General features: G+C 38.6%; 1 protein-coding gene across 2 annotated transcripts in view; it reads left to right on the plus strand.

Moving 5' to 3' along the window:
- Window positions 1-25,452, plus strand: part of UTRN (utrophin) — a 461,667-nt gene that overhangs the window by 79,861 nt on the left and 356,354 nt on the right. For both annotated transcript variants that reach the window (XM_015558521.1, XM_006755401.2), the window contains 2 exons: window positions 10,910-10,971; window positions 24,744-24,836. In XM_015558521.1, coding sequence (XP_015414007.1) covers window positions 10,910-10,971; window positions 24,744-24,836 — 155 coding nt within the window. The remainder of the gene's footprint in view (window positions 1-10,909; window positions 10,972-24,743; window positions 24,837-25,452) is intronic.

The following is a 25,452-nucleotide window of genomic DNA, read 5'->3' on the forward strand; positions in this document are numbered from 1 at the left end:
AGATCTTTCTCACTTAATTTAGTCTTTTGGCTGCTACATTCTCTTCCTCTCCTACTTGTCTACATCCAAGTGGAGAAAAATACACTGTTTACAGGTGGGTGCTTTAAAGAAAAAAACGGTACAGAGTATTCTATTTTATTTATTATAAAAATAAGAATATATAGCTAATAAAATTAGGATATAAGAATCTTCTCTGGGTCTTCTTAGAAATAAACAGTACTAATATTTTGGCTCTTTTTTTTCCTAGTCATTTATGTACACAGTGTATAAATATACCCTATATACGCTTTAGTGACCATAATTTTTATTCCTTAATGTACATATTGAGGAAAACCTTTCTATGTCTTTAAGTATTCTTCCTTATAATATCATTTTAATGGTTGTATTTATGCACAAAACATACATTTAAGTAGTTCCCATGGATGGACATTTTGATTGTTTATAGTGTCTTACAATTATGAGGAGTATTTTGAAGAACATCCTTTTAAATAATCTTTAATTTGTGTGTCTCATTATTTCCTTAAGATAAATCTCCAGAATTTCTGAATCAATGATTTTATAACTTTAAAATATTTTTGTTTAAAATACTGACTTAGCCCAGTGGGTACAGCTCAGTGGATTGAGCATTGTTCTAGGCACCAAGAGGTCACTGGTTCGATTCCCAGTCAGGGCACATGGCTGGGTTGCAGGAGGCAGCTGATCGATATTTCTCTCTCATCAGTGTTTCTCTCTCTCTCTCTCTCTCTCCCTTCCTCTCTCTCTAAAAATCAATAAAAAATATATTTAAAATACTGACTTAGTAAGAAAAAGAGAATGTTAGATATCCGTAGTTTTCAAAACATTGGGCATGTATTGAAGTGAATATTTTGAATATATTGGTTAAATAACACATTACTAAAATTAATTATTCCTCTTCTTTAATGTAGCTACTAGAAACTTGAAAATTATGTATATGCCTCACATGTATTTCTATTGGACAGTGCTGTTTTAGAGAGAGGATTTAGTTAAAGGAATTAGTCAGCATCAGGAACTAGAGTCCTCCTAGCCAATGGCTGGACACAGGGCCTTAAGGGATCTAGTCTCCTCATCTCGCCAGATTTTTATTCTTTTTAATCAATGGTGGAGCATGTCTATGAAATATTTTAGCCAATTCGCATTCATTGAATAACACTAACTTCACCAGTGCCAATTCTCACCACAGTAAAAGCACATTTCTCACATTTACTAAATTAATTAGCCAAATCTCCGGTGTGAATCGTGACAGGACAGCTGACGCCTTGTATTGGCCACCTCTGGCATTTAGCTTTTCTAATTAAATTACAGCTCCCCTTCTCTGGAGTATTGTCCTAGGTTGGGACAACTGTGAGCCCTTAACCTGGTTTTCATGCTGGAATATGTGTGTTGACCTATGACCAGCTTTTCCTGCGGTTAAGGAACCTGGGGAGGCATCTTAGGTACCTGCCTTCTCCCTTCCCATCTTTCCTTTCAGGATTCCCCTTCTTCATTTATCAACAAAAAGAACCATCTCTCACCCTCCTCAAATCTCACTGCATGACAGTGCTGTTAGGCACCAAGAAAGGGAGCAATTTAAGAATGCAAAACAAACAATACTCCATTAAAAATTATTATAATGATCTGTGCCTTATTACATCTAGGAACAAGGCTTTGTGCCTGCCATTTTTATTCATCCATTCTTCCATCCATCCATCCACCCATCTTAGAATGAGAATTCTGAAGTGAGCTGTTGTCCTGGAGATAAATATTAACAAGGTTTTTAGATAGAAAACTAAAATCAGACTTCCCTTGTCAGAAATTAAGTCTGATTTAGGTGACTAGTTTGACAATGAGGACTAGCTTTTGCCAGTTAGGTAATAGAGAAGACATTTTCTATTAATTGAAGAGCTAAATTTGCAGCTCCTTAACAATATGCTAGAAATTATATGTTCTTGCCTATTTAAATTTACCATAAATATTAGCTGTCAACTTAAAAAAAAACATACATGGGAATTCTTTTAGAGGTTCATGAACACAAAACGTTTGAAGCCTCTGATTTAAACTGACTTAAATACAGCATTACCCTTTCTCTGTAGATATTTTAAAAAGTCTGTTATAGACATCATACACGAAGTTTCAAGAAGAGAAATAAAAGATGCAAAAAGACATTCAAGAAAAGAAGTAGTGGAAAGAGACACCAATGCTCTTGGATTGCTGTAGGGTGACCAGGACTGGTGTCGCCAGGCAGGCTTTATGGCTGAGAATTCTAGAATGGCCCAGGGAGGGATGTTGAAGAAGAATACTCAGGGAGGCAAGATGGAGGAGGTTTGGATGTTCAAAAAACTAAAGCAGATAGAAGAAGGAAATGGGTACTGAACACAACGAAAGAGGGGAAGAGTCCTGGCTCCAGAGATTCTGCAAATGTTGGGGTGTGGTCATGATAGCTCATAGTTCTGTTTGTGGGAATACTCTGGCCTCTAAGATTGTCTAAACTTTTGCTAGCATCTAATCTGGATGACCTGGAAATGCTTTTTCTTTGATCCTTGAGTTCCTTGAAGTCACATTGCTCTTGGGGCTACCTGGGGACTCTCCTGCTTAGCTGATGACACACAGATAACTAAATTGAAGTAGATCTAAGGAGGGAAGCCAAACTGTATTGCCACACTTCTTAATTCACTGGAGTTGTTGGCTTTGGAAGGTTATCACTGGCATCTACATTGCTCATTCATTTAATCTATGTATTCAGTCTCTCTCTATATATACTTGTATCTGAGTGTGATGACCCAAAGTTGTGATTATAGAAGACACATGGTACACAGTTAAAGGTTTTCTACATCAGGTTTATAGATAATACTAGCATTCCTATAAAGGAGTGCAGGGGGCTATTTGGGTTCTGAAAGTGTTTTATTTTTATTTTGATGTTTCTTTCTATAAGATTTCTTTTTGTTTGAGAATGACTATTTATTGTTTATATTTATTGTTTTATTATAAGGAATCTAAAAAATCTCTTAGATTTTTTCATAATATGGAAAAAATAAAGCAAACTCAGAAAAAATGCTGAATATTTAACAGCTTGAAAGACATATTTTTTCTTATTTTGGAAAGTAGAACTTGTCATGACAAAGTCTGAAGTCAGATCAGTGGAATGTTTTTTTACTTTCGAAAAATTGTTCCCCATTCCCATGAAAAGTAATTTGCATGAATTTTCATATATCTAGAGATATCTGTTTATGAAGCCATCATTCTTTTTGGAGATTTCTGTAGCGTTTGTAGAACATAATAGACTTTTACCTAATAGGAATAAAGTGAAGAATCAGATTTCACAGAAGTTTTATTTACTAAGTCTAAATTTTGTCAATAACTAAAAAAAAATTAGTTTTCTATTGGCTTTTTATGACAGTGATTCATCATCCTGATGACTCATTCAGTTCCTCCTAAATAACCTCTCTTTGTTCTGTGACATTTCAACTGATTGTAATAAAACTCTTTTGCTCCAGGATAAGAGTCCAGAGTGAAGTATTTATATGTCAAGTTTATAATTACTGTCCCCATAAGTTGAGTTGCATTACATATACTAAGGTTAATAATTAAGACATTAATAGTTTTTTTAAAAGCTATTTACAGAGAGGTTTGAAACATTACCAGATGTCTATAAATCTTACAGATAGTCTTCAGATTAAGTTTAGAAGCTCTAGAAAGTAAAAGTAGGAATACATTTCCTCTTGAATTCCTATGCATTTATTTAAACAAGTTGAGGAGTTCATCAAGGAGAAAATAGGTAAAGTTCAAAATTAGAACATGGCCAGGAAATTAATGGATCTATCTAATTCTGAAAGTAATTATTTAGGTACTAGATTAATGATTTTGCAACATTGTGTAGGATAAATGAAAAAGAACATCTCTGAACCCTAGATACTTTGGGGTATCATGCTGTTGAAGTTGGACTAGTTCAGAACATCTTCAGGATATCTCAAAGGTTGGGGGGTTTTGCTTAATAGTTTTTGCATTTTCAAAACTCAGTCTTATGGTCAACATCATTAGTGGTAAGGGAAATGCAAATCCAAACCACAACATATCATTTTATACCTATTAAGATGGTTATAATAATAAAAAGAAAATAATTATTAGTGAGGGTATGGAGAAATTGAAACCCGTGTACATTGCTGGTGAAAGTGTAAAAGGGTGTAGTTACTACATAAACAGTTTGGCATTTCCTCCAAAATCGAAACATAGAATTGCCGTATGACCCCACAGTTCCACTGGGAGGTATAGTGTATGCAAAGAACTGAAAGCAGGCACTTGAACAGATACTAATAGGCCAGTTGTCATTGCATCGTTTTTTACAATAGCCTAAAGGTAGGACAACCCAAGTGTCCACCAACAGATGAATGGATAAATAAAATGTGGCATGTATGTACAATGGACTATTTATTCAGCCATAAAAATGAACGAAATTCTGACACATGTTACAATATGGAAAAGCCTTGAACACATTTTACTAAGTGAAAGAAGCCAGACACAGGAAGTCAGATATATGATTCCACTTATATGAGATATCTAGATGAGGCAAATACATAGAAATAGAAGGGTTAGAGGTTACCAGGCCTGGGGGAAAGGGGAAGGGGAGAGTTCTTACTCAGTGATTATAGAGTTTCTGTTTGGTTGGATGAAAATGTTTTGGAAACAGATAGTGGCAATGGTTGCATAACACTCAAAATGTAATCAATGCCACTGAATTATACACTTTAATATGGCTATAATGACAAATTGTATGTAATATATATTTTACCACAATTTTAAAAAGTAATCATGTAAAATACCAAAAACTGACTTGCAAACTTTAAATGGCTGAATTGTATGACATGTGAATTATATTTGAATAAAGATATTTTTACAAACAGTTTTGGCAAGAAACCAGAAACACCAGTCAGAAAGGATATATGCATCCCTTTGTTCATAGCAGCACAATTTACCATAGTGAAGATCTGGAAACAGCCTAAGTGCTCATCAGCAGATGAATGGATTAGAAAACTGTGGTACATCTACACAATGGAATACTATGCTGCTGTAAAAAAGAAGGAATTCTTACCATTTGCAACGGCATGGATGGAACTGGAGAGCATTATGCTAAGTGAAATCAGCCAGTCAATGAAAGAAAAATACCACATGATCTCACTCATTTATGGGTAATAAAGACCATTATAAACTGATGAACAAAAAGAGATACAGAGGCAGACCAGCATCGAACAGACTGTCAAACTACAGCGGGAAGGCCGGGGAGGGTTGCAGCCGAGGGGCAGTGCGGGGGAGAGTTAAGAGATCAACTGAAGGACTTGTATGCATGCACATAAGCAAAACCAATGGACACAAAACACAGGCCGGGGGAAGGTCAAGGGAAAAAAAAGGAGACATATGTAATACTCTTTATAATACTTTAAGCAATAAAACAAAATTTAAAAAACAAAACAAAAAAACAGTTTTGGGAGCTAGAGAAGTATTAGATAAAGAGGCATGAATCCTGACTTATTTATGACACCAACTAACTGCATGTTATGGGCAAGCTTCTGACATTTCTGGTATCTGGTTGATGAGGTGCCTCTTTATTTTCCTTCCTGCTCTTATACTCTGTGATTTCGTGATAGTAAGTTGGGCAGTCTGGTGGGTTAGGCTGGGTCTCAGCTGAAACATTTTCCTCCAATGCTGAGAATAATAGAAACTGTCTATTCAGTCAAGGTGGAGCTCGGACTTTCTTGAACCCAAGTGCTCCATAATTGTAATGAATTTGGGAGCCAGGTGGATGGGTCAGAGGTCATGTTAACAGAGCATGTGTTTACTTAAGCAGGTTGATTTTCAAGGAATCTATATCGTCTTATAAGGACATTCTTTTGACCATTTGACCCAGTAATCCCACTTCTAGGAATATATCCCAAGAAATCAGACATACCAATCAGAAAGGATATATGCACCCCTATATTCACAGCAACAAACTTCATGTTAGCAGCACAATTTACAATAGCTAAGGTTTGGAAACAGCCTAAGTGCCCATCAGCAGATGAGTGGATTAGAAAACTGTGGTCCCATGGACACAGACAATAGGGGGGCGAGGGCATGAGCTGGGAGGTGGGAGTGGCTAGGGAGAGGTCAATGGGGGAAAAAGGAGACTTATGTAATACTTTAAACAATAAAGAATTAAAAAAAGAATGATTTGGAGAAAAAAAAAAGAACATTCTTTTGAGCATATATTTCTAACTGTACGCTTGATCCTTTTTATGGGTTTCAACTGTTTTCAGGATGGAAAACTTTCTGAAGATGGGATTATTTTAGAATTATTGTCTTGACATCATTATATGTTACAGTCCTCTGTGTTTTTTTATAGATACATAATTATGTTTTATTAACTCTGCTCTTCTTTATAGGGTCTGGTATTTAGTCTGAGCCTGAAACGGAGAGGGTGTTATTCAATTATGTCTTTATCTGTCTAGAATGCCTTTCTTCCCATCTTTGCATGAACCAAACTTCATCTATCCTTCAATATATATTATAAACACTGGTTTCCCCCATGAAACTCCCTTTGACCTTCTCTTGCTTGGATGTGCTTTGAACACAGGTTCAGGAGGTGGTCAGACCAGGTTCTGTTTGTGACTCTGCGACGTAGTATGTGGGTGAGATTCTTTTAACTTTTGTCCCTGGTTCCAGCTTCTCATTTGAAAAGTGAATCGTTTTCCTCTTCCTTCTCACTCCATCCATCTCCACGTCTCCCTAAGGGACCATCAACTGTTTCTTTGCTTTGTACAGAGTAAAGCAAAAGTCTGTTTTAAATGCAGTTTTTATCTTTAAGAACTTAAAATTATAAATGCAATAAACTTACAAAAATATAATTTGAAATGTTATCACAATTTCTTATACACTTAGGTAGTTTGACAGCTTTGAAAAGCACATTTTTTAATTTTAAGTTTCCCCCCCAGATCCTCTGAGGATGTCAGATTTTGAAACAAACTCAGGAATTTAAGCACTCTGCATTTGAGCCGTCTGTCTCCTCTTGTCTCTGTTTCTTTGTCTATATATTTATAGTATTTTACAGATTATTTACATAATATTTATGTTTCTGTATGACAATTTAATACATATTGTTTGAATAAATGAATTGGTGTTTTTCAGAGACCAACAAATTGGATATGACAAAGCGGGAGAGGAGAATGACTAAGCCTTAGTAATAGATTTATTTTGGGGTTGATTCACATACTCGGAAAAAGAGGGTGGTCTGAAATGCTTTCACTGCTTCTGAAATCATCTCCTTTTGCTAATGAGAAACTGGCTTTCTAGGTTGTGTTAAATTTCTTGAAAGAGGCTTCCATAAAGTCAATCCAAGTTTGAAATCATCCAACAAGATTTTTTTTTTGGCCTAAATTCTAAGGACTTCTTTTCTGAAGAGTTGCATCTTATGAAACCCAGGTTATTGCCAGCCAGTTGGACACTCTTCACTTGTTTTGATAAGTGTACAAGGGTCATGCTTTCTCTCTAATAGTAGAGTTTTAATGGTGGCGTATGTGCTCCTGAGATGTGTGAGTGTTTCCCTGGGGATGCAACTCCTAGTTTCTCTGCCCCATTTCCAGTTCAGCGTTTACATTGAGATTTGTTGCTAAGCTCTGCTAAAGGCATTTTTGATATGCATTTGAGCTGGTGAAGTGAAATAAATTTCTAACTCGTTTCTTTGAAGATTTATCAGGCAGTTTTGTTGATGTTTCTTGCTTCGTTTCTCTTACCCATCACAGAAATAAAATTCCAGGCTAGGCAGCAGCCAAGGCCCTGGATCTGCGTGAGCATGTCAAAAGCATTCTAAGAAGAGCAAAATATTTAGAGGAAGAATTTGGAAAATCAGCCTTAAGGGATTTAACACATTTTTCTTCTAATTCAGTGCCGTGTTTGTCCCTCTAATGGAGAAAGGTCATTAATGGGTAAGATTTACTGAGGCAGGAAAGGTTTTCAGAAACTAAATGTGTTTCTAAACTCCAAATCTAAAGAAAATACTAGTTCGGGAACCAGAAAGAATATATTTAGACTGTAAATTATACTCACTCATTTAATTCATATATAACGAATATAGTCATATGTAAGTTAACTAATTGACTTGATAATGGAGAGTTAACAGAATTCGAGACTTTTGGAGTTCTGTATAAATTTCTAGGAAGGCAAAATGATTGATCAGAATAGCATGACTTAGATTTTGAGATGTCTTGCTACCACTTTGCTAGTATATTTTCACCTCCCTGTTACAGAGACCTGGGCCAAGGTCATAATTGTTGTGGTGTGGAGGGCAGTTCTATACTACCAAGTGTTCCAAAGCTGTTACATTTTTAATCTCATAATCGAAAAGCTGCAGGCTTATTCCTGTACTTTACTGAATTCCTGTCTGGGGTGTGTGTGTGTGTGTGTGTGTGTGTGTGTGTGCGCATAAAGAGTAAAATGTGAACTTAAGGCTTATTGAAATATGAAATATGAATCCTTTTTTCCTCTTTAACTATACCACAAAAATTAATAGTAAAGAATTTTGATGAATTTTGGAGTGTTTTTGAAATGTTTGGATTTGGTTATCTTTTACAAGCCAATATTTTATTTTATATTGGACTCAAAGATCAAAGACTATCATAGAAACATTACCTCATTGATTTTTATAAATGTCTCTGTATGGTGGGAATCTTTAAAATTTGATTTCATTCTATATTTGATAAAATTGAAAGATTTTATTTATCATTTGATAAGGTGATGGGTACTTCATTCTACTTTATACCTGTTGAGGACCCTATATAGTATTAGATAATTTAATATGTTTTTGAAAATAAGAAGGCTAAATACCTAGAAAAGAGGTTAAGAAAAAAAATACAATGTAGTAATATTATCCCTTAGAATTTTTCTTATTTTATGGTCAAACATCCTTAAATTGTATGAAGGTTATGAAATTAACAGGATTTAATATTTATGACATATGTATTTGTAGCATTAAAGAATAATAGATATGGTGACATTTACAAAAATAAATCTTTTGAAAGTAGTGGGACAAGTAATTGGATTTATCAAGTGCTCTGAACACTGATTTTAATATATTTATATTGGTGGGCTGGTATAGGCTCTCTGCAGGTTGATGTATCTGGTTGCCTTATATTCTGTGTATAATCTGAGCTCTGTCCCCCTGGAGTGTGATGGCCAAGGCTGGGATATTCAGAATGTGTAAGCAAGTCCTCTAGGTTAATAAATGGCTGATATGTGGCATTGATCAGATGCAGAAAGCCTGCAATCGGGGCTGATGCTGACTGCATTGTCCTCTCTGGGAGGAAGGCCTCTGCTTAGCACAATTAACATCAAGAAGTTTCTTAGAGAGCAGCTTTGTTTTTCTCCAGTTGTCCCCTCTGTGCCCCGGAGTCAGTCTCCAATTACCCTATGGATCTATAGAAGTGCACTTTCCTGAAGCTGCTGCTATATTTATTCCAGGAATGACCTTTTCATTACAAACTCTCCTTCCAGAAGAGAGTAAGGACCAAAGACGCCACAGACATGGGGAAGTGTCGGGGTGAATTTCAAATTATGCTTAGAGCTGAGTGAGGAGGTCTGGGTGGGAGGAAGCCCCTTCAGATTGATAGATGGAGGTCAGGGCACACTGGGGCCTCCTCTCTTATTATTTTGCTGTTATCATGCGGGGAGGGGGGGGTGTGGGGTGTGTGGGTGGGTCTCGCACAGCCTGGTGGTATGGACGATAGTGGAACCAGCAGTGTGTATATAACAGCTTTCTGCACTGTTCCAGGTGCTCCTTGGGCAGCTTTCAGAACTACTTAGAGATTGTTAACAGACTGCTTTGTAGGACTTAAACAACAATGACTCTTGCTGGTTGTATTAGCGTATTGGTGAGCAATTGAAGAGGATATGATTAGAAGAAACAGAAAGAGTAAAATAGATGTCTATCTGATTTGTTCATACATATGCTATACTAACAACAAGAACAAGAACAAAGAAGAATTGAACACCAGCTCTTTGCCAAGTATTTTCCACTTGTAGTCACTAATCCTCACAGTGCCCTTATGAGCTGGGTGCTATTTATCCACATTTTACATACGGGAGTTTAGAGGCCAGGAGCCCTTAAATGACTTACCCAAGGCCACAGGCTAGTACATTGGGATGTGGTCTATTTGGTTCTAAAGCCCTTTGATCTATTTGTTATACTGCCAGGCCTCCTTATAGCCAACTAAATAACCCTGCCCATCTCAAGAAGTTCAGGATGCTTTAGTTTTTTAAGGTCAATTTTCATTTGTGCCTTGAAAAATGAATTTGTAATTATTTTTAAAAAATACTGATTTCTCTACTTGCAAAATATATAGATCATATTTATGGAACAAGATCATTCAAATCTTGCCATGTCATTCTTTCTACAGGAAATAGGGTATGAAATTGACTATAAACCTTATACTATACTCATACTAAACCTTGAACTAGTTTTTGTTCTGGAAGGCATAGAACTCATATGAAAAGGAGGGAAATAATGAATTTCTTAGTTTTTAATGGATATTTTCGATTTTTGTTTTGAACATGCTGACATTTTTATTATGCTGAAATATTACTTAAAATGCAAGTCTGTATTGCATATGATAGTTCTATCCTACAAATGTGGATTTAATGGCTGCTGGCAATATACCGATGCTTGGGAAAGGCGCCTGAGCTTCCCTGTGCTGCATAAATGTGTTAGCGGGCTCCATAAATGCTGGTCGTCAGCCATGACATTCTTCATTAGCTGGGGATCGTGTGTCTCATGGAATCTACCAGTAGCACCATTTAAAACTCTCTGGGATAGAGATGATCTAGTATAGCATGCTTACAAAAGGTCCAGTGTCTCATACTTTTCCCTTCTCTCTCTTTTTCCCTCCCACAGATGAACACAATGACGTGCAGAAGAAAACCTTTACCAAATGGATAAATGCTCGCTTTTCAAAGGTAACCAAGACTTTCCAAAACCTTCTGATGATTCAAATGCTTCATTCTGATTGATGGAGCTTAGTGGGAAGTACAGTGAATTTTCCCCATGAAATGTGATCTAACAAAAAATATATAGATACACATATTCTTCTTTTATTCACTTCTAAGATAGGTTGAAGTGGAAATTCTGGTATAAATAGTTCAGGGTGCAAATGGCTCTTTATTTTCACCTGGCAGTCTCTGGACATTAAGCCAGTAGTTTGCTCCTTTTGCCTCTCTGAATCCTGGGTACATTTAGGAAATGAGTATATCATTGGGAAGATTTTGTGTTCACTTAACTAAAAAGGTGATATAATTTTGCCTGGTTAGGATCAAGTTGTTATCATTCAGGCAGCCGTTCTATCCTGTGCAGAAAAGTTTAGGGAGTTTTACACTGGTTGTGGCTAATAATGCTTACCTACCATGTTCTTTTCTTGTGAACTTCTTCAATTTTTCCCCCAAAGTTGTATTCTTTCCCAGTATTTCTTACCACTTGGATTATAATCAAGGTTTTGATTTATATTTTGCTCAGGGGCAGAGTAAGCTGAAGAGAGGAATCGCAACACTATTTTTTAAACTTGTCCTAATAGAGTTATCCATTGGTTATTGAACTGGTTTCCTCCTGGGGCCTCTGGGTAATCCAGGGGCTACTGGAATTTTGTTCTCTGAGTCTGAGATGAGAGGGAAATTTTCAGGTTAGTGGGTTGTAAGATGACACTATAGCAAGATGAAAAATAAACCTTTCTCAGAGAAATGCCATTATGGTATTTAAAATAGTATGAAAGCTATTTTAATTGAGTTATTTTTTTAAAAAAAATTTCTACTTGGGAAGGTTGCAGAGGTTAGGAAAATAAACATTGCTGTATCTTTGAAACAAAATGAAAGTGTTTTAAGATTACTTTGAATAGCAGTGCAGATAAAAATTGTTCCACATCCCAATGCTTAAAGTTGGTTATTTGATTGCAATGAATTTTTAGGTTTTGCAAATTTTTTGTTGAGGGAAATTTATCTTGCCTCTGAGAATGTAAGGAGCGTGAAAACTGTCTGACATTGACAGAAAGGTCAAGCATATAGAAGTGCTTGCACAGTTGGTGGTTTTCTGTGTAGGATTATTCTAAAGCAGACAGAGGTATTTTTTTTTTTTTGGTAAATTTTAATTTGTTTTGTTGTAGAGGCATAGGTAACCTTCGGGTGCCTTTGATTGCCAGTGGTCTCAGGATAGATGATTTTATGAACTTGATATTTAAAATTTCACACTTATAATTTTAAGTGTATATATTATTTTAAGTGTATATATTATTTTGTAACATTAGATCAGGGCTTTTAGTCCCATGCAAATCATTTGTTCCAGGAGGCTTGTAAGTATTGCCAGGACAATGAAAAGCCCAAGTAATGTTACCACGCAGTAAAAGTTGAAGTTATGTTAAACTGACACGGAAGTTAAAAGCTTGTTTTATTTGGAGAAACAGTATTAAAAGTTGAGCTGATCCTGGAAACAATTTCTTTTAGATTACTTCTAATAAGAAATAGATGTCAAAAAAGAAATTTGGATGCGTCTAGAACAAATGTATCAAATAAATTATGAATATTTGGATATAATGAAGTAGAGGAATATGTTAAACTTCATATACTATATACTTATTTTTTATTTTTTTATTTTTTTACTAGAGGCTCGGTGCACAAAAATTTGTGCACTGGGCGGGGGAGGGGGTGTCCCTCAGCCTGGCCTGTGCCCTCTAGCAGTCTGGGACCCCTCGGGAGATAACGACCTGCTGGCTTAGGCCTGCTCCCACGTGGCAGAGGGCAGGCCCAATCCCTAGGTGCAGCCCCTGGTCGGGCTCAGAGCAGGGCCGATTGGGGAGTTGGGGCACCACCCCCTGTCACACTCAAGGCAGGGTTGATGGGGAGGTTGCAGCGCGACCCCCTGTCATACACAGAGCAGGGCCAATCCGGGGGTTGGGGCGCTGCCCCCTGTCACACACAGAGCAGGGCGGATCAGTGGGTTGGGGCGCCACCCTCTATCACCCACAGAGCAGGGCTGATCAGGGGGTTGGAGCGCCGCCACTCTCACACTCAGGGCAGGGCCGATGGGGAGGTTATGGCTCTACCCCGTCACACACAGAGCAGGGCTGATCAGGGTGTTTGGGTGTTGCCTCCTGTCATGCTAATCCCGGTGCCGGGAGACCTCTCGGCTCCGCTGATCCCGGTGCTGGGAGGCATATTACCCTTTTACTATCTCGGGTAGAGGCCTGGTGCATGGGTGGGTGCCAGCTCGTTTGCCCTGAAGGGTGTCCTGGATCAGGGTGGGGGTCCCCACTGGGGTGCCTGGCCAAGTCTGGGTGAGGGCTGAGGGCTGTTTTCAGGGTGGGGGTGACTGAACTCCCAAACTCTCCTTTTTTCCTTTTTTTTTTTTTTTAATTCTGGGTCAGCTTTAGCTTGAGGCTTGGCTCTAGCTCTTAGGCCTCCGCTGCTGAAAGTAGGTTTCTGGTCTTTGCATACAATGTTGTGAATCTGCTGGCTGAAGTCTGGAGGGCTTCGTTACAATGTTTGAAACTGTAGGCTCAGAGGCCTGCAGTCGCAGGTGGGGAACGTTGGTTTCCTCCGTCACTGAGGCAAGCAAGCCTCATGTTAGTTTGAAGCTGCCTGGCTGCTGGCCGCCATCTTGGCTGATAGTTAATTTGCATATCTCGCTGATTAGCCAATGAAAAGGGTAGCGGTCCTATGCCAATTACCATGTTTCTCTTTTATTAGTGTAGATTTGTTTCTTCTGGCTGTCTTAAGTCCATAAGTCTGACTGCTTCCATGCTGGTGACCAGGAAAGGAACAGACTGGGAGATTCCCATAGACTCCTTGCTCGGCCTAACTCCCGCAGAGCTGGTGTCAGGTTGTATTTGAGCATGGTGTCACTAGGTAATCGAGAAGCTAGCACAAAGAAAAAATCCTGTTGAAGGGGATGAATTGTATGTCACTCTTACTTTATCCATGCCCTTTGGTATATCATGGTGAACTTTAAAATAGAATTCTTGATCAAGTCCGCTGCTTTCCTGTGGTGTGGGCTGCTCTGGAGAAATAGGGCCAGTCCCATGTGGTAGGAAATCCAACAGACCCTGATGGCAATTTCTGCCATTTAGGAATTTGCTTTAAACTCCTTCTCCAAACATTAAAAACTTTGTGGCTTCCTCCCCGTCCAAAGTTTTGAATGTTAAGTCTTTGTTGATTCCAGTACCCTATATATTCAACATTGTCTCTTCCTCTCCATCTTTATCCAAGTCAGTGTTATCTGAGTTAGGCAAATCTGTGAAAGACTTTTAAGATTGGCAGAAAAGATTAGTGGGAGCCCTGCCAGCTAATCTATCTGGGTTATCTACCTTCCATTATTTTTGAGTTGCTCTGCAACTCTGTGACTTGTAGATAGTCATGCAGATGATACATATTCATAAAAATGTAAAGTAGCTTGGGATGCAATTGATTATTGCCTCCTGGAGAGACCTGTTTTTCACCTATTAAAAATTTATTTCACCTTTCCTTTACATAAACATATGGCATTTTGAATTCTACTTTGAACCAGTTTTAACACCTTACTGGTCCCCTCATTAATTAATGAGTTAAGTCTTTGACACATGTTAATACTACATTTGAATGAAATCCACAACTTTACCTATTTTAAAAAAATTATCCCTGAACACACAGACCACTGTAATACATTGCCAACTGCTTCTTCCTTTCCATGCTTCACTTTATCCATCTCCTTCCTTTCACTTTCTACAGAGTAGCTGGAGTGAGCTTACAGTGTAAGCCTAATAATCTCTTTTTTTTTCAGTAAAATCTTTCAATGGCTGCTCATTGTTTGTATTCGGTTTTTAAGGCCCTAAATAGTTAGCCCTTCTCTCCCAGTTTACTCCTTATTTCATTTTATTCTACTCTTGCCCCCTAATTATGCTCTAGCCACATAGTCTGTGTCCCCCCCACCCAGGGTCTTCCCATGGCTTGTACACAACTCCTTCCTCCATCATTTCCTGACCAACTGCTACTCTTCCTTGCCTGAGCTTAAGTGTCACTTACTCAGGACACTTTCTGAGCTCCCGAAGTAGGGTGGGTAGGCTCTATACTCTTAAAGTGTTACCTTTTGAAGCACTCATCATAATTGTAATTTAAATAATTGTATCTGAAGGTATTTGTCTCTCCTCTCCTAGACGGTGGTATGTTCCATGGGTGGCAGGGTTGTCTGTTTTGTTCACTGAAACAACTTCAGGCACTCCGCAAGCATCCAGTGGGTACTTACAGACGTAATAAGTAAATGAATGGCAGTGACTGAAACACACATTTAAATGCCTAATACTATATATCCATAAACCAGTTAGAAGTTGATTGGAAAGAGATAGGAGGGTGGAAATGAGAGCAAATTGGCATAAACTGTGTTATTTCATGGATTTGAATGCTTCGGGGATTTTGCTGCATTTATTCACAAAAACAAACAAATCCAACTATGCAAAGGTTTCAAAATATCTGTTTGATATTTACCTGGTTTCTTGGACATGTGCTGCAAAATTTATTAAATCACCATTTGGATTTAATTTCCTTGTCTATTGGGTAGGAGTCTTCAAATAGGATCTACCTATAAATTTAGAGTGAAGAAAATGAGTTTTAAAACATAAAACTGGCTTAATTTATTCCTTGATAAAAGAGATTTGGAAAAGAGCTTGAGAATACTGACTACTATGGAACTAAAACCATATTTCAATTTTTAACTATATAAAAGAAATATGATCACTAAGGCAGCATTCACAGCATTTGCTGTAAGTCCTTGTTAATATCTCACCGAGTACACAGTGCTTTGGAGTTTGGTTATCCTGAGAAGTCACACAGTATAGAAAAACGTATGGTTGTTGGATTTTGACAAGTTATGTAAAGCTCAGAAGAAGATGATTATTGAAAGGAGCTAAGAGTTAGGAAATTAAGCACTTCTTGCTGGATATGCGGCTCATTTATTTCTGACCTCTGGCAGAATATTAGCCAATTTTTTCAGGTCTTTTAGTTTTTATTCCTCTAGCTATGAGACACACTTGATCATAATTACTTGCCTCATATTGCTAAGAAATAAAGAGGCATTATTGTGAAACATTATGGAAGATTATAATTAGAAATGCTAAATTAAAACCCTATCAGGTACCCCAAACTGGTGGCATCCTTGGCCTGTGCTATTATACATATTTTAAAACAGAAATGGAAGAAGAAAGCATTGGCTCAGTAAGCCCACTTGATTCCATTTTCTGGTGGGTAAAACGTGAGTGTTTTGTTCCCTCTAATTTGAAGAGCCTTCGGTTTGTTAGTGGGCTGGTCTCCTGAGGGACCAGCCTTGTTGCTTCACTGTTGGGAAATGTGTTCTGACTTTAAGCCTGCATTTTCTTTGGATGACTTTCAGAGCTTCTCATCTGGCAGAGCTGAGACGTACAAATTGCTGAAGCTCTTTTATCGGTTTAGTGAGGCGATTCTCAAAAAAAGGTTTAACACATAAAGGTTAGAGGTAGAAATGTGCAAACTTAAAAATGCTGAACTTGAGTTGGGCATATTTCTGCTTTTCCCCTTTTGAAAACAAAGGTGAGCCAAGTTTTCACTTAGTTACTATTCCAAACTTGACATTTAAATAGATAGGACAGAAAAGGGGGAAATCTGGAGCATTTTTTTTTATAGGTTTCAACGTGAAGAGCTATTCAAATGTGTTCCTTTTGGAGACAGTGGGACGTTGCTGTTAGTGGCCTATCATTTTCTCCTTTTTTCATCTTAGAAGTTGATAGTCATAAAAATAGAATTGGGAAAAGATGTGTAGGGAGGTTTGTACAGGAGGGAGCAACAAAAGCATCCTGCAGGCGTTTAAGCCTTTTTAAAATTCTCATTAAGGAGACTGTCCAGGCTTCCTTGTGTGACAGTAAATAGCATTTCCAGTAGAGACTTGAGCTCCATGGTTACACACTGGGTCTACCATTGATTTATTTTCATGAATATGTGTGTGGCATATGAAACACTCAGCTAAGTGTTTTAAGGACCATAACCATTCAAGTGGCCTCTTAAGAAGTTTCAGTTTATGTCTACTCACCAATACCTCACAAAAGCAAATAATAAAATGTATTCCACATTCCTAAACAGCTTCCAGATAGGTTTTGGCTATATTATATAAGTTTGCTTGTTTTGTTTTCATTCTGTTTGATTTTTATTTGTTTGTTGGTTGGTTCCAAACATTACACTTGCAAAAGTCACTTTCACCTGGTTACTCTGATGAAACTAAAATAAATACCTAAGTAAATAATTAAATAAAAAAATAAAAAATTAAATATTATTTAACAAGCTGCATTTTGTACATCTTGCGTACTTAATAAATGATTTTGACTGAGCCTATTCGTATTTATAGTTGTGAAATACATTTGGTATTATAGGCTGAATCTTTGTAATTAATGATCAAGTTTTGGATTAATCTGCTAAGAGGAAATGCCTTTTCACCCTTCACCTAGAAAGCAGTAAGCAGAGCCATCTACTTGTGTTCTTCTATTCAGCCTCTCCCCCAATTTCACCCACTCTTCCCCTCCAGGATCACTGTACTCTCTCCTGACACCACCCAGGGCCAGCTTTGGGTAAATGCCAGGTTAAGTGGTCCTTGCCCTTTAACTCTCAGGTCCATCCTGCCCCAGCTCTTCCAGTCCTCCTGCTGGTTACATCCAATGCAGGCATTTTAGGCCTGAGGAAGGACCCCGTCTCTGCTGGAGGCCTCCCATGGGGAGGGAAAAGCCCCCTGTCCTCTGACGCCTGGGCCTCTCCCACAGGCTCCTGCATCTTCTGCTGCTGCCTCTCAGGTGTGCCTGGAGATTCAACTCCTGAATGGCCAAATGTATATTCTGTCTCCTGCAAACAAAAATAATTATTTTCTTGGAAAATTATTTCTGAACATACGGATCACTGTATTAGCCTATCATGTGGTTCTTCCTTTCCATGCTTCACCTTATCCATTCCCTTCCTTCCACTTTCTACAGAGTGGCTAGAGCAGGGGTGGGCAAACTTTTTGACTCGAGGGCCACAATGGGTTCTTAAACTGGACTGGAGGGCCGGAACAAAAGCATGGATGGAGTGTTTGTGTGAACTAATATAAATTCAAAGTAAACATCATTACATAAAAGGGTATGGTCTTTTTTTTTCAATAGTTTTATTCATTTCAAACGGGCCGGATCCGGCCCGCAGGCCGTAGTTTGCCCACGGCTGGGCTAGAGCGATCTTAAAGTATAAGCCTGGGTGGGTAGGCCTAAGCCAGTGTGGGCCAGTGAGCTATAAAGAGAGGATTGGTGAAGAGAGGTGGTTTTGAGGGAAAGTAGCTTTTTCTGTTTAACAGAACTAGGGGGCACTGGGCCCATTTCCAGTTGTACCTGGCCTAAGAAGCTGCAATTGCTACAGGTAGCCAGCCACCACTAACTATGAGGGGAGCCTTACTGGGGTGCTGGGGACAATGTTATTGTTTTCCTTGTTAGGGAAATTAAAAAACAAACCTGCTAACAGAAAGGCCTTTATTCAATATAGAATATAAGGAAAACACAATTTATTATTGAATATGCAATTCAGACTAGTTGCATGCAGGCAGTGGCAAAAGACTAGAAAGTCTGGACAGAATTTCACATGAATATATGGTAAAGTAGAAGAAAGAGCAGTGGGCGCTCATCTCCTGGAGGGACAAATGGATGCACCTTGTGAGGTCTCTCGTCTACCTCCTGAGCGAGTGTTCAGATGTTTGTTATCTTGCATTGGAAGCTTAGAGGCAATTTAATCCCTGATCAAAAAATTGGGCCTATTATGTTTTATTTTTTTTTTACCATTTAAAAATGTTATTAAATTTATTGGGGTGACATTGGTTAACAAATTATATAGTTTTCGGATAGACAATTCTATAATACATCACCTGTGTATTGTATTGTGTGTTCACCATCTAAAGCCAAGTGTTCTTCTGTCAACATATATTTGATGCCCTTTGCCCTTTTCTGCCTCCCTCCCACCCCCTTTCCCTCTTGTAACCACAATAAACTTGTCTCTGTCTATGAGTTTTTTGTTGGTCTTGTGTGTTTTTTTGTGGCTTTCAGGTTAATATCTCACATGTGAGTGAAATCATATGGTTCCTAACTTTTTCTGTATGACTTACTTTGCTTAGATTCTCAAGATCGATACATGTTGTCGCAAATGGCAGTTTCATTCTTTCTTATGGCCGAGTAGTATTCCATTGTACATATGCACCACATTTTCTTTATCCAATCATCTATCAAAGGACACTTCACTTGTTTCCATGTTCTGTCCACTGTGTATAATGCTGCCATGAACATAGGGATACATATATTTTTTCAAATAAATATTTTCAAAATTTTGGGTAACCTAATGTTTTTAAACGGACACTCTAAGGTAAATGAAGGGGCAGGCAGCTGCCTCTCCTGTGGTAAACAAAGAAAGTGGCACTTTATTTACCTTTACGCTACCGTTGTCAATGCCATAACCAATGCCTCGCCCTGGTGCCATGGAAGCCCATCTTCTTAGGAACCACATTCTTCAAACTTCTCCACTGCTTTGCCAGGTGTGCATACGTGGAATCAGCTGTGTTGTCTATTTAGTCTGCCTACAGACCTTGCCTGATGTGCATGTGGAATTGGGGTTAAGTCAGCCAGCAGCTGTGTGAGCCCACATATGGCTCCTTACCATTGCAGTTTTATGAGCACTATCTCAGTGACTTTGCTTATCAAAATCAAGGTAACAGTTCTGTTACTTGCTGTATGACTCCTGATGCTCTGAAAGACTATGTGGTGTAGCTTGTGTTTTATAGCATACCGTCATTTTTAAGGTACATGCACATTCATTGGTTTGATTCCTCTGTGAATACAGTATAGATCGTTGCTCTGGAGGTAATGTGGTGTTAGTCTGTCACCTGAGCCATTTGCTTCTCTTGTTCCCCTCTTTCTCCTTCCTTTTCTTCTCTCCCTATCTCCTTCCAAACAAGCTTCTAAGTGGAACCTTAAGATCTTGTGGTGACCACCATGAATTTTTAAGGATGAATTAAAAATTAAGCCCTGTACTCTCTGATTCTTTAAGTGACTATAACACATCTTGCTAGTTTTCCGTTGTCAAGGTATTTAAAGACTTTAGGCATTTCACTGAACTCATTCTGCTTTCAGTCAAAAGCCATGCTGTTTTCATTCTTTCACTAGATCATACAGTCTTCATCTTATTGGTTAAGCTACACATTTTATAATTGTGAGGAACCTGAATTGCATCAGTTTACTTAATTTGGCATAAAGAGAGTGCAAAGAAATACAGGGAAAACGGGGACCAGAGGGGTGGGCAACCAGAGTTGGTCACTTGCAGCTTCTGTCTCTGGAATTATATAGTGTTGTTGCCTTTTTTATTTTTATTTTTTAAGGTTAAATGTGACTCAAGGCTTGTCTGTGCTCCAAGTTCAAGATTGTTTCTATTACTTTGTGTTTATTGGAAAACTATGGAAACCCTGTCATATGAACGGGGAGGGCGACCTGAACTTGGCATTTCTGCAAGACCAGGCACAAAGGGGGTTTTCGCCAAATATTTGTCTGATTGAATTATTAAACTGTTCTCTCTGTCAGAGAAATCTCTGCAAATATGTCTTTGTAAAGAACCTAAAATCTAAATAAGAGGTTAACTGTCTGGAAGAATGCTTTTATTTTCATTAAACGATGACTTCTGACATTCCCAAACTGTTTCTCAGGGCGGGTCCCGCGTTAGAGCCTGTGAAAGCACCAGCTCTGCTTGAAAGCCATGAGCTTGAGTTCATTTAAATGTTGCCCTCTTTGGGAAGTCATGGCACGTAACTTCCTCTGTTCTCTGCTCACAACTGATTAAGTACTTCCTTCTCTGTATGTTGCAGTTTTGTGACCTCATAATTTTAGTTACAATTTAGCACAGACTTTGAGGACCTGGATTCGGAACCGAATCCTGTGTTATCCCATCCAGGTTCTGTCTCTCAGTCGTCATGTCACCTCTGTGTCTCAGTTTCCTTACCTTAAAATACTATTATAAAGAAACAAATACTGCAAGTAAATAGTACATCTAAGTCTCTGTAAATCTCTTAGAACGTGTCTGAGTGATTGCTTTTACTATGTTGAAGAACATTGCTTGCTTCCACTCTCTGTTTTGGTCTGGCCCACGAGCTAAATTTGTTTTTTTCATTTTTACATTTTTTTTGTGAAAAATCAGAAGAAGAATAAATATTTTGTGACACATAGACATTATATGAAATTCAAATTTCAGAATGCACAAATAAAGTTTTATTGGAACCCAGTCATCATTCCGACCAGCTTATTTGTTTATGTAATGACTGTGGCTGTTTTCACATTACAACTGGATAGAAAGGTTTCAGTAGAGACCAACCCCCTGGCCAGCAGCACCTAATCTGGGTCCTCACTGGACCTTTACAAAAGACATTTTCTGACCCCTGCCATAGGGCACAGTGCACCGAATCACCACGCCTGCAGCGGTTACTCTCCGGGTTGTAGGCAGAACTTCCTGTTGGGCTTAGGCTGTTTTTTTTTCCAATCCACATCTGGGACAAATTGTGTTTGTCGGGGATATGTAGTATTATGTATTGGTTGACCATATGGCTGTGCTTTTGTGTAATTTTGAACCATAGTTTTGGATGTGTATAAGCGTTGGTACGTTTTCTGGGAGGAGATTCACAGGCTGTATTTTGTCCTCTTTGGCTGTCCTGCACGTGGTCCTTCTGAAGGTAACAGATGGGAGTGAGTACACACTGATAGTACCATCCTTGGGGGTGGGGCGAGAAAGTGTTAGGATAAGGGGACAGCACAAAGCATATTTCTTATTGATTGCCATCAATATTTGTCTGAAAATTTGAAACAGAATAAAGAAAGAGTTGTTACGGTACAGTTTGTGTTTTTAAAGAAAATAAAGGCATTGGCTGCCCTTGTCTGAGTGAGTGGCTTCTAGAAAGGCAGGATTGGGTCTCAGTCATCTTTGTTTCAACAGAATGCTCCACAGGGAAACATTCTCAAAATTTGTTGCTTAGTAGATGAATGAATGAATGGGATACGAGAGAGATGAAAAGAGTGTCTCATTCAGAAAAAATAATGCTACCTCTTAATTAACACCTCCCACTTCACCATTGAGCAGCAGTGGAGCTTAAGGAGGAATCCAGTGAGTGTTCTGCAGAATTACGCCATCCCATGGTGCATACCTAAAGCAGAGGCGTGCCCTTGTATCAGCACATTCCTTAGTTTTGAATGGGATGTATCCCTTCGTGAATTCAGGACCTGGAAGATAGTTGTCTATGAATTGACACTACCATGTACTCGGGTTCAGAGCTTGCTTTTACATTCCTTCTTGGGATGAAGAAGTGCTTATTTGTTTTATCCATCTTTTCGGACATTGTTGAAATTTTATGGCACTTTTATGACAGTAGAAATGTTAAAGTTAAGAGTTTATGAGATGAATGACAACATTGCTTATTGAATTTCTGTCATCTTAGTTGTATTTTTGTTTTTTAAATTCTCACCCAAGGATATGTTTTACAGATTTTAGAGAGAAGGGGAGCAGGGGAGGAAGGGAGAGGGAGAGAGAGAGAGAGACAGTGATGTATGAGAGAAACATCAATCAGTTGCCTCCTGTATGCACCCCCATTGAGGATTGAACCGACAACCTAGTTATGTGTCCTGACTGGGATAGAACCGGCAGCCTTTCAGTGCACAGCGTATGCTCCAACCAACTGAGCCACACTGGCCGGGGCTGTCATTTTAGTTTTTTAATAGATGAGCAAATAAACACAGAAAAACCAAGTAACTTTGCCCAAAGTTATACGGTGGGTAGGAAGCTTTTCTCGTCTACAGTGAGGTCATTGATGGACATTCATAATTAGTTGTAACATGGACAGATATTTACATGTATTTTATTTTATATTATGCTGTTTTATATTATCTTGTTTATACATGGAAAGTGAATTTGAGAAGGGTTCAATGCTGCCCGGACATTATTTAGCTGCCCTTGTCATCATAATTTCCTACAATCCTTCCTGTGCTGAGATTGCCCGATTTGTTTCTCCCATGAACGTGAGCTCTATTCTTGTCTCTTCGCTCTAAGACCAAGGTTGTTCACCTCCCCATGAATCTGATTATTTGGTGGCAGGTGGCTGCAGTGCACTTTGGTTGGCGGAGGAAGGGGCAGGTAAGAGGCAGCAGGTGGCCAGGCCACTTCTGCCCTTTGCTCTCCCTGAGAGCAGCAGGAGGTCTTTAATGTGCAGGAAACTCCCCCTCGCTCTGCCTCCGGAGATACTCCTGCCTCTGGACCGTGTCTCCTGCATCACGCAAATCTGTTTGTTACTGCAGTCAGTGGAGGGAATCTATGTGTCCCTGCCACCATCGCTGCTCACAAAAATGGTAACTGGGAAGAGAAGAGCAGCTTTGTTTCACATACAGATGAGTCATAGTTTACTCTTTACTGATTCTATGCTGAAAACTTGGCCATACTCCTCCTCATTTAGAGTATTTAGAGTATATGGAAAAGCCGCATGTTAGAAATCGTTTGTTGAATAAGAATTACATTTCGTTTAAAGAATGTAATGAATGAGGAGGAGAGGAAAAGGGGATAAATGTGAAGTTTCAGGAAACCTCAGATGGCTCCCGTTTTCCTCCTCCGTTTCAAGCTCAGAGTAAAATTTTGCCTCATATGACTTTATGTATATGTTTTTTAAAGTAAAAAGGGAAGAAAGTAAAATAATTATTGCTTATAAAATATCTTTATTACTGAAAGGATGTAGGACGATTAATCTCTGAAAATTTTTTATTAGGGAGTAATTTGATGTGACGGAATGACACAGTATTTACTACAGTGGACTTTGTAGTTTTCGGCACATCTTCACGTAGTATAAATTATTTGATCTTTACTATAATCTGTGACTCAGAAACAGGTTCAATAGCTGACTTAGATTCACCAGCAAATTAATGGTCAAACTGGGATTAAGGCTGAGCTTCCTGATTTTCTGTGTGGTGATCGTCCCGCGGCACACAACTCGTCTGATCACACAGACAGTCAGGATGGGATGCGCCTGGGATGGGGTGGCATCTCCTGGTTCAAACACCAGAGCCTGTTTCTCGGGGAAGCTGATGCTATTTATCAGTCAGGGATGAGAGGAAGAGCTTTTAAGAATTCTATAAGCTTTATTATTGAAAACACTGAACCGATATTGAACTTCCACACAGAGCCCAAAGCATGTTAATCATTCAGAAATGAAATTGCTAGAAATACAGACCTAGCACCCAAGAGCTGAAATTCATGCTCCCATAATGGAAATACAAGACAGTCTCCTACCATGAATGTAAGGGCGGTGATGGAATAAGGACCCGCACACTTTTCATTGGCCTCTGTACCCAGGTGTTTGGAGACTCACTTATATTTTTACTATATCTTCTTATTATTCCTTCTCAGGACACTATATACCATCGTCAAGGTGTATTGACATCTACCAAAGCTTTATTTGCTCCCTTTCTAAGAAATAATGCAATTTAAATCCTTCAGCTCACAACATTTGCGATAAGATCTCAACGTTCTCTGTGTTTGTGTTTATTCTTTTGATACAAGGCAAAGTTGTATAGTCAGCTGATCATTAGAAAAAATAAACCATTCCTTTGCCTGCCAGGCATGTATGAATTTTTGCTGCTGAATTAAGTGGTATTTTACTGTTTCTTATGCAGAGTGGGAAACCGCCCATCAGTGATATGTTCACAGACCTCAAAGATGGAAGGAAACTGTTGGATCTTCTGGAAGGCCTCACGGGAACATCGCTGGTGAGAGGCGTCAGCCTAGAGAACCAGGCCAAGGCGTTGCCTGTCTCTCAGCATTAGTGGTACTTGAGGACCCACTGGGGCTGCTCAAAATGTAAAAGCTGACATACGAATGTTAAAAAAAAAGTGTTTCATTGAACTTTTTGATAGAGCAATATTCAGGCTTTCTAGGAGGGTGCTATGTGTTTATCAAAGATAAAATTACTCAAATGTTTATTTTTCTCAGACAGCCCAGTAGAGAATGATAAAGAAAAACGGATACATAAAGAGGGCATAATGTTTTGAATAGCAGGGCATATAGAGACATGGTTAAATGTTATTTAACAAATATTAAAACAAGGCTGTTCAAATGATGAGATTTATTTTTATTCAAATTTCAGTATTATTTTATTTCTTCATCAAATCCTCCCACTCTATTACTTTATGTGCAAGGTACTGTATACTTAACACAGAAATAGCTCTGCTACTGAAGAGGATGCAATTTTATGAATACAGACTTGAACACTAGAGGTAGAATTACTATAAAACGTATAGAGAGATGCACTCCCAAAGATGAATTCCTTTCTTACCAAAGAGTGGGGTGCTGCACTCACCTTGCCTTCCAGACTGTGGGCAGGCC

The sequence above is a fragment of the Myotis davidii genome, unplaced genomic scaffold (genome assembly GCF_000327345.1).
Source record: "Myotis davidii unplaced genomic scaffold, ASM32734v1 scaffold292, whole genome shotgun sequence".
NCBI classification, from domain to species: domain Eukaryota; kingdom Metazoa; phylum Chordata; class Mammalia; order Chiroptera; family Vespertilionidae; genus Myotis; species Myotis davidii.